The sequence below is a fragment of the Pyrgilauda ruficollis genome, unplaced genomic scaffold, assembly GCF_017590135.1.
Source record: "Pyrgilauda ruficollis isolate IOZ18807 unplaced genomic scaffold, ASM1759013v1 scaffold46, whole genome shotgun sequence".
Classification (NCBI taxonomy): domain Eukaryota; kingdom Metazoa; phylum Chordata; class Aves; order Passeriformes; family Passeridae; genus Pyrgilauda; species Pyrgilauda ruficollis.
In genome coordinates this window covers 3,697,565-3,707,281 of record NW_024526155.1, presented here as the reverse complement: position 1 = coordinate 3,707,281, position 9,717 = coordinate 3,697,565, and the positions used below count along the sequence as shown (strand labels likewise).

Below are 9,717 nucleotides of genomic sequence, written 5' to 3'. Positions count from 1 at the left end.
GTTGATAACTGATCCTGTTAAAAGACTGTGTTCTATTGTTTTTTAAACCATGTCTATTTGTTCAGATTTTAAAAGCTGAAAAACTATTTGTACTGGAAAGGAAAAAAATAAAGTATTTCTTGCTGAGGTTTCCAGGATCAAAATGACTTGTATGGCTTCCAGAAGTGGCAGACAAGATGACACACACACAGGGGTCAGGGAGGGAGAAGGTAGACGCCAGACTGGAGGAAGGAGCCCAGCAGTGCTTCTGCCTTTGTTTTACTTTGTAACCTCCCAAGAAGAGAGAGTTGGGGATGCTCAGCCTGGAGAAGAGAGGGCTATGGGGCGGCCTCTCTGCGACTGTGCAGGACTTGAAGGGTCTCTTAGGATGGGGACAGAGTGTTCAACAGGGCCTGTGGTGGGAGGAGAAGGGGGGATGGCTTTCAGCTGCAGGAGGTCAATTTAGGTTGTGTCTTAGAAAACTGGTATTTTACACTAAGGGTGGTGAGGCACAGGCCCAGGCTGTGCACAGAGGCTGTGAATGCCCCATCCCTAGGAACATCCATGGTCAGGCTGGATGAGGCTCCTAGCAACCTGGTCTTGATAGAAGCAGATCCCATCACCCCCAGGACCCACTTGGTAGGATGCTTGAATAAGACCAATTACATATTAGAAAGGACTTGGAGCCTGGCTCCCACTTCTATGCACAGGGCTGCAGCACACAAGAGACAGCCTTGATTAAGGCACTATTTATTATTGGTTTTTGTTCAGAACATGCAAAACCCCAGTATCTTCCATCGACCTTTACAAGTTAGTGGGCAGTTTCAGCTACCAAACTGCAGGTAGCTGGACTGTCTGGAACACTGGTCATATCAAAGGTGGTAATAGCTATGTCAGAGGCTCATCAACAAATACAACAGTGAACAACCACCACCTTTAAAAAAGAGCCAGGCTTTAGAGGAGCTACAAACACCAGAAGAGACTCAACTTTCAGGAAATTGTGTTTAGCAATTGGAGTTTTTATAAAGTCAGAACTCTCTCTTACCCCCTTAGGCTTCCTGCTAAGGGGTGTCATGACCTCTATTACAAGTGCAAAATCCCAAGCAGCAAACAGGGAGGATGAGGTGCATCTGGAGCATTTAGTCCTGGCAAAGGACATGCAGGAGACTCTGGGTCAGGTCTCCACAGGGATGGGGTTAGGGCGAGCCATTCAAGTCATCATCAGGCAGTGGAGGTCTCCAGTAGGCAAAGTGGCTGCGCTCTGAGGACACCAGAGCAGCGCTCTCCCTCTGTCCCACAGGAGGGAAGAAGACCTCCACCAGCTCCGACAGCTCCTCATACCTGTGGGGGTAAGAAAGAAGTTACACTGGGGTCACTGGGTGTTTGTTTGATGCTTCTTTGCATCAAAGCTGGGTCATCCCGAAGATGCAGAGGAATAAACACTTTGCTTACGTTGACTTTTGGTTCTTTGAGAGCTCCTGGATCAGCTCTCCTTTAGGGTTTACTGTGAATATGCGGCTCTCTGGCAGCCCCACTTGCTTGTAAGCGTAGACATCCTGCCCAAGGAAGGCCAGCATGGCATGAGAGCTGCAGGAAGGCACCACCACCCAGCCTGAGCCCTCTCTGCACACCTGGAGACACACTTACATTGGGCCTGTTCCCAAAACCTGCGTAGAAGGGAAACTTTGTAGCAAACAGTTTTCGGATGTCTGTCAAGCAGGGGACCTTGAACACCTCTGGGTTCTTCTCAATCACCTCCCTGCAGAACAAGAGACACATTCACAATGGCATCAGCTGGCCAGGACTGTGGGCACCAAAGCTGTCAGGGGCTCAGGGAAGTGATTTGAAGGGTAAGAGGTTTTGTGCATCAGAAGCTCCACTGTGAAGCTCCAGCAAGGTCAGGCAGCTCCCCTGCTGCCTCCCACAAAAGACATTGTGCACCAAGGAGGGCAGAGCAGTTTAAGGCCAGGACAACCCTCAGGGTCAAGCTGGGGAAGGAGGTGCTGTCCCCAGGGATACAGGAAGTGCAGGAAAAAACAGTACCTGTGGAAGGCAGACAAGAGGCTACTGGGGGAAAGCAGCATGGGGCCCATGGGGAGGCCACAGCCTTGCTCATTGACCCATTTGAGGTAGCCTTTGGTGATGTGGGCCATGCCAATAGCCCTGGCCGAGCAGTAGAGGAACTTGTAGCCATTCCTAGAGAGAACACAGGGAGCCACTCTGAGCTGTGGCTTGGGCAAGGCATTCTCCTGCTCTGAGGAGAAGGAGGTAGCCAAGTACCTGGCCTAAGACCAAATCTTATTGCAGTAAGCAAGGTGGCTCACAAAGAACATGAATCCCTTATCTGGAAATCACGACTAATCCCAATCCTCACCTGCCTCACACTGGGAGCCCCTGCACCACCCTCCGTGCTCGTCCCAGCAGCCACACACACACCCAGCCCAGCTGCACAGCCCCCATTGGTGCTCAGCACCCTCACACAGCACTTTTATCCCACAGCGCTGCCTGTCAATTGTGGAGGGCTGTACCCAGCCCTTGCAGACACCCGGGCGGGGGACAGCTCGGCAGAGGTGGCACCGGGTGGCCAAAGGCAGCCGAGGTGCCGGTCGGGTCCCTGCAATCCCCAGGAGTGCATCCCTCCCATGCTCCTCCCGGGGCCACAAGGAGACATCCACGGGCCTACAGTGCCTCTCAGTGGCCACAGGAGCCAGGCACCAAGCTAGAGGTTCTGCAGGAACTCATTGCTGGTGTCACCACTTGCAGGTGAGTCCCCTGGGCTGTGGGAAGCGATCGCTGGGTGCCCAGAGAGGTACCAGCACCGCAGTGCTGGGGACCACCGTGCCACCTCTCTCAGGTGTGACCTTAGGTGGTCTTGTCTCCTCTGCTATTCAGCTATATGTCCCCAGTAAAGCCTCCTCTGACACACACTCCTTCCAGGGAAGGTAATGCCAGCATCTGCTCCCAGGGGACCCTCTGCTTTCACCCCTCAACATTGCGTAGGCAGCGCAGCCAGCATCAGCCACTACTGACAGCAGATCTGGGCCTGCATCAGCGAGTAAGAAGCCCTGACTCTGACTCAATCAGCTTCCCACTTCCCCTTGAACTCAGCTGACCCAATACCTACTCGTGGATTTTGTGGAAGAGTTTAACAATCCCAGGATGAGTCCAATCTTTACCCAGTTGTGGCAAGATCTGTCCAAGAGCATCGGATCTCAAAGGAAAGGAGGCTGGGTTAGTGTCATCCAACGTGGTGACTGTCCACCCCCACCCCAGTCAGGTTTGTGCTCCCTTCTCCTGCTTATGCAAGCTTTTAAAGGAGACTTTCCCCTAACAGGGGAAAACAAGGATTTGGGGTGGGAGAAAAGCCTTTTACTTGGTGATGGTGCCATCGATGTCTGAGATCACCACTTTTTCGTTCCAGTTCCACAGGTAGATGGTGGCCTCACAGCGGCACGTACCCTGGTACTGAGTTGTCACGCTGAATGCCACCTCATTGGGACCATCCTGCAGATTCAACTTTCCCTGGGGCAGAGGGGCACCAAAAGTGTTACACCAGCACCAGTTCACACCACTTCAAGGCTTGCCAGAGACAAAACTGCCACCCAGCCAGGCCAGAGATGCCAAGACTCTACAGGGTGGCCAACAAGGGCAAAATATTTGGATGTCCTATGAAAAGATGAGGTCAGGAGTAGAGAAATCCCTGTTTAAGGGTTGTCTCACCCCTACACACATGGACAGTGAAGATGGAGGAATAAATACATACAATTTGTTCAGAGGAGAGCCGTAGGGTTTTCCTGAAGGTTGGCAGAGTTTTCTCAGCGGGAGCTTCCACTTCCAACATGTCCCCAGGGTGCTGGGGTTCATTGTCATTGGGTGACTCCTGTTCCTCCTGCCTACACAAAGAAGAGAAGGGGTCAGCCAGAGTCTTAAAAAAGCTTTCTACCCTCTTTTATTAGGCAAACTTAAGAATAATTAGTCACATAGGAGAACAGGAGTATCCAGACTCCAGAAGATGGCCTGGGAGGGAGGCACTCACCTCTGCTGAACAAGGTCACGCCACAGTGTTCCCAGGGTGGCTTTCTCTGTCCTCGGCTGCTGCTGCAGGCAGAGAGGGGTGTGCTGGTTCTGGTTAATTTTCTTTACAGTGACTGGTATGGAGCTGTGTATGGACTGGATTTGGGCTCAACACAGTGTTGGATAACAGAGCTGTTTCTGTTATTGCTGAGCAGTGCTTGCACAGAGCTAAGAGCAAGAGCATCGGCTGCTTTGCTTGTCTTCCAGTTGGAACAGAATGCCAAAAGAGGTATCACTGCAGTCCCTGCCTTCACAGGGACACTGCTGATGGAAGAGGAAGCACAGCCTGATGCTGTGGTGGGGCAGGGAGACCAGCAAGCACACATGGTGCCCAGGGACCTGGCATGACAGGTACACAGCAGGAGGTCTCACCACTACAAGCTCCACATTACTGCATTACCAGGTGCTGCTCTGCTGCTCAGGCATTAACAGACCAAAGGGGACAGGTAGCAACCTTAAGAAGTCATCTCATCAGGTCCTGGATGTCCTCATAGTCAACCTCAGGCCATCCCCCAGACCCTGCTCCCACCCTGGCCAGCCAGCAGAATGATGTCTGTCCCCTGGGGACATGGCTGTCATACCCACTGCTGCAAACACACCTCCTCTGTTGGGAATTCTCTCCTCCTCCAGGAGAACCAGTATCTTCTGTCTTTCTTGGGCATCTTCTCTTTCACCAGTTCATCGATGACGCTCTGTGAACATGGCAGAACATGGGATGAGGTCATTCCTCAGCCTAAGCCCTGCTGAGAATCATAGCCAGTAAATGTGTTGTACCACTGACCTCAGGAATGTTCCTCTGGAAAGCCTGCAGGGCCAGGACTATGGGACCAGCCACTTCCCAGTTGTAATACCTGGAAAAAGCAAGAGGGATGAGTACATTACCATCCTGCAGCATGGGCAGGTCCTACAACTACTTTGGTACAATCATGCTCTGGGATGGAGTCACATTCCTACAGGAGGGTTTCCACAGGGACAAAGGGGCCATGCTGTCCATTGTGGGATGAAGCAGCAGGAAGAGTAGGCCACTCACTTCTTGTTGATCATTATCACCAGGTTTGGGTCACTGATGAGCCTTGGATTCTCAGCAAACTGCTGGTAGGAGACCATGTGTTCTGTGAACTTTTCTGGTGGGATAGAGGCTGTGTCATGCCATTGGAGGATAGAAAGGATTTCAGGGCTGCAGATTGCCCCTCTCCTCCTACCTACCATGAGAGATCTGTTGCTCCCTGAGGCCCCCGCACAGTGACAGAGCAACTGTGGGCATCGAGTCAGAGTCCATGGGGCTGTTGGCAGGCAAGGTGCATGGCAGCTGGATATACAGAGGGTTGCTGGAGTCTGTCACAGAACTCCAACTCTGTTCTGTGTCACTGCCAGCAAGGGAAGAAATGGAGTGACATCAGAGAATAGCTTTAAACAAGGCCTCCATCCTTTGTGCCAGGGAATTGCTCAAAAATGTCTGAGCTTGGCCAGCTGGGGCAACTCATACCTCTCAGCCAAATAGAGAGCCACTGGCTTCTTGCTCGGATCAGAGAAGTCTTCCAGATAAATGGCTCTGGGACCCAAGTGAGGACTTCTTTTGATGGATCCTCAATGCATAGACAGAAGAGAGAGAGCTTAGTTGAATCACCTTTCCAATCACCCCAGCATTTATCAAGAAAACCAACAGCATTTTCCTCACATCCATGTACCATACAAACAGGGCAAACATTGTCCTACTGGAGAAACTGCAATAAGTCAACAGCAACAGAAGTGCCTCAAGACACTTGCACTAGCATGATCCTTAAATACACTGTGAAGGAGGGCACAGAAATGCTTCTCTATGATTTTCCCTGACTTGGCAAGCTCAGGATGAAGACACAAGTCAGGCCAGGTGCTGTCTGACACTTGAAATTCAGATATGGCCTGTACTGCTGAAAAATCTTTTAAGTATGCAAAAGCAGAGACATTAAAGAATGGACTTCAGGGAACATAAGGCACGAAAGCCTTCCTGGGAGCTGGGTGGTCACTGAAAGGTGGACACCTAAGGCATGTCTCTTCAAAGCAAAGGAGCTGGTAGCACACAGAGAAGGCAAAGCAAACACACCACACCTGGAAGTCATGGAATTACACTGAAGGGACAACCCAGGGACTCATCTGAGTCAGACACATCTGCAGGCTCAAGCACCACTTCAAGCAGCACCAGTGACCCTCTCACCTTGCATCCTCTGCCTCTCCAGCTGGGACGCGGGGCTTTCTGAGCCCGTCTGCCTTGGAGCAGTGGCTCTCTCAAAGTGCTCCACACCTGGCTGAACCTCTGGCACAACATTCACATCTCCCTTCTGTTTCTCTTGTGGGACTGAGGAGGCCCCCAAAAATCTCTTTACCCTGACAGCACGGAGGATGTCCTTCAGCCTGGAGATGCTGTTCCCAGCCTGGGATGCAAGTGTTGGCTCAGTTGCAGAGGCAGACAAGGAATGGGGCATGTCCTGAGGTTCTGCTGGGCTTGAATCCCTTCCTGGATGTTCAGAGGTGGCAACAAGAGGAGTTGCCTCATGCACTGGGACCCGTGTTGCAGAGCTGGTGGTTGCTGCAGCAGCAGTGATCTTTGTGGACTTGGCTGGTTTAACTTTCACCAATTTATTCACCTCAAGGGAACCAGAAGAACAGGTTTGAGGGTGGGAAGTTGCCCAAAGCATCACACAGAAGAGGACAACTTCTCTAAGGCTGCCTGGCCACAGCCTCCTCTGCTTTCTTCAGGTCTTTTGGACACCCATTCCCAGCAAAAGAGCAAGAGCAGAGACTTACCTGAGGGAGCCTTCCCCAGGTCCACTTCATGCGGGATTCAGCCCCTAGAGAAAAGCTTTCCCGTGGTTTGATCTCCAGTTCAGAATCACTTTTGGGAGAAGACTGATGGCTTGGCATGAAGCTGCAGGAAGAGAAGGTGATGTGGGGCCTCACCTACACTGCATCCCCATGCTCTCCTATCAGTGCAAGGACATTTAGGGCCAAGAACCCTGTAAGGCTGGTTTCCTATAAAGTCACTTCTACCCTATAAGACTGTCACTCCTAAAGGACCAAGATCTATGGAAGCTGAGGCCCAAGGAAGCAAAGTGCTATGCCAGTAGTTGCTCAGAGCAGCTCATCAGCAGACAACCCTGTGCACACAGGCTTCTCACACCTGTGACCACAGACACAAGTGTCCCTTGCGGTCTCTGAGCTTTCCTCCAGCTACAGGATATCAAGCTAGGAGAACTCTCCTCTCCTGACACCTCCAAGTCACCTTTCCATACCTCCTTCCCTGCCATGGGGCATATGCCCTGTCCTCACCAGAGCTGAGCAGAACACCTTGGCTCTGCCTGTTACCTGTTCCCTTCGAGCCTCTCCCCGTCGGAGTATGGGTGTATCTCTTGGGGCTGCAACGACCCAGTTACTTCAAGGCGATCAGCAAAGGACGAACGTGCTGCATCACTGCAAAGGAGGAAAGAGAGGGAACTTGTGCTGCATCGCTGCAAAGGAGGAAAGAGAGGGAACTTGTGCTGCATCACTGCAAAGGAGGAAAGAGAGGGAACTTGTGCTGCATCACTGCAAAGGAGGAAAGAGAGGGAACTTGTGCTACTCTCAAGCAGCAGCCTCCTCTCCAGAGAGCTGGTAATGCCCAGTTTCACCATTCCCCCTGGCCTTTTAGTCCACAGGAGACTGGGCTCCAACTTGCGAACACTTTCCCCCTGTGTCAGTACTGCTAGGCATCACCAAATGAACCCAGAGGCTTGACCTACTGCATAACCCTGCCCAGACCAAGCAGCTCACCTTGGGGCTGGCAGCTCTTTTTTGATCTCATCACTGCTGTCAGAATCCGAGTCCAACATCTCCTTCTTCCTGGGCCTTCTCCTGCGTCGCCTCCTCTTGCGCAGGATCACTCCAGCTCTGGAGACCTCCAGCCCATAGGAGGGTTGAACAACTTCCTGTGGGTCCCAGTCCTTGCAGATGGGGGATGTGCAGAGGAAGAAGGGGATGCTGTCCTGGAACAGGGATGGGGCAGAGCCCATTAGCTCCCTCCAGCACACTCCTTTTCAGCCTAGCGCTCCTTGCTCTCTATGAAGCATACTATGGAACAGCACAATCAACACCACCAAACCCTCAGCTCAGGGGTGATTTTGTGGCCCGGCCTAAAAGGAAAGGATTTGTACCTACCACATGTGAATAAAAGAATATTAGGGTGATCCAGACACAAACTAAAGACATCCTTAACATGGGCAAGGAGAGACAGGCAGAAGATGGCACCACAAGACCAGAATTACCAAGGCTGCAAATGGGATTTGACTCCAGAGCCCTTTCCTACTTCCAAACCCAGCCCAAGCCAGCAGTGACCACAAGTATGCCTGAGAGAAGAGCTGCCATGATTTCTGGAAGCCACAGCTAGTCTCATCCCACTTCCCATTGGAGCAGGCAGCCTGCCACAGCATCTGTCTCATTCTCATCCCTGCCACAAGATCCCCTGAGAGGCCAAGCTCCAAGATATCCACCTGTCTGGCCAGCAGCCATGCCCATTGATGGAGACCAGTCTGGGATGCAGATATTTGGTCTAATACTCCCTCAGGGTGCTCCACCACATGGGTTGCAAGGTCCTTTGAGCAGGAACCTTTCCAGACAAAGAAAACATCAGATGGGACAATGGAGTCACTCTGGAGAAGAACAGCATTCCAAAACTGGTCATTCTAACTCAACACTGCACTTCCAGGGAGTCACACCAGGACACAGACATGCAGCACCTCCTCATAACCAACCTTATGCTCCTCTATCTCCTCGACAAAGAAGGCCTCTCCGTTGTCTCCCAGCTTCATGCGCAGGTCCACAGGCTTTCCGTTGATTTCAATGTCAACCTAGCAAGGGACAGAAGCAGCCTGTCCATCTGAGCCCCCTCATCCACTGGAGCACAAGGGCACTTCCAGATGGAGGGGATGGGTTGAGGTTGCTCACAGGGCTGACAGCTACACAGCCTTTGAGGAAAGGGACCTCTCCCAATTTTCCTAGAGAGCACATTCCTCCCTGGAAATGGATGGGCTCCATTTGGGGTCATCCCCTCAAAAACTTGGCAACCCTTTCAGTGGGCTCCCATTCCCCTCAAACAAAGTTTTTCCATAACCTGTGGGTTATAGAAGATCCTGGGTCTGGAGACACTGAAGGAAGGAAGTGTAGCCCCAGGGCAGGCACCACTTACCACCTTCTCCTTGGAGTGCAGCACCCCCAGCTTCCCAAAGCGCACATGAAATGGGGAGCACTTGAAGGAGTTGTCGGGCTGCCTCACCACGATCACATCGATGCAGCCCGACAGGTTGGTGGGGTTCAGATCATGGTACAGATTCTTCACCGTGACAAAGACGTTCTCAGCCAGGTTCCCCACATAGTTCATGGTTTGAGACTGCAAGCGAGAGACACGAATAGACCTAGGTAGGAGAAGAGAACTGCAGCAACTAAAGGCAATGTGAGTTTAGTGTAGGAGAGTCACGTCATGGCTGCAACACAGCCCCATCATGGGGACAGGTAAGCCTCTAGAGAAACTGAGGCAAACACCTGAGGGCTTTGACGAAGATCAGCCAGGGCCTCTGTGGGCACCAGAAAACAGGACAGAAGCCAGAACATGAGTTATTGCATCAGCATAGAGGAGAGATGTCCTTGCCATTGGGA

General features: G+C 51.9%; 1 protein-coding gene across 1 annotated transcript; it reads right to left on the bottom strand.

Moving 5' to 3' along the window:
• Positions 1–1,159: 1,159 nt before the first annotated feature.
• LPIN3 (lipin 3) lies at positions 1,160–9,460 on the bottom strand. The gene is made up of 19 exons (XM_041478738.1): positions 9,251–9,460; positions 8,817–8,912; positions 7,840–8,051; positions 7,396–7,500; positions 6,838–6,958; positions 6,248–6,677; positions 5,540–5,639; positions 5,260–5,420; positions 5,084–5,177; positions 4,835–4,904; positions 4,653–4,745; positions 4,016–4,077; positions 3,743–3,872; positions 3,353–3,501; positions 3,104–3,190; positions 2,023–2,175; positions 1,627–1,738; positions 1,432–1,535; positions 1,160–1,320 (listed from the first exon to the last, which is right to left on the bottom strand). The coding sequence occupies exons 1-19, from the start codon at positions 9,440–9,442 to the stop codon at positions 1,176–1,178; spliced, it is 2,616 nt and encodes an 871-aa protein (XP_041334672.1). The 5' UTR covers positions 9,443–9,460; the 3' UTR covers positions 1,160–1,175.
• Positions 9,461–9,717: the final 257 nt, after the last annotated feature.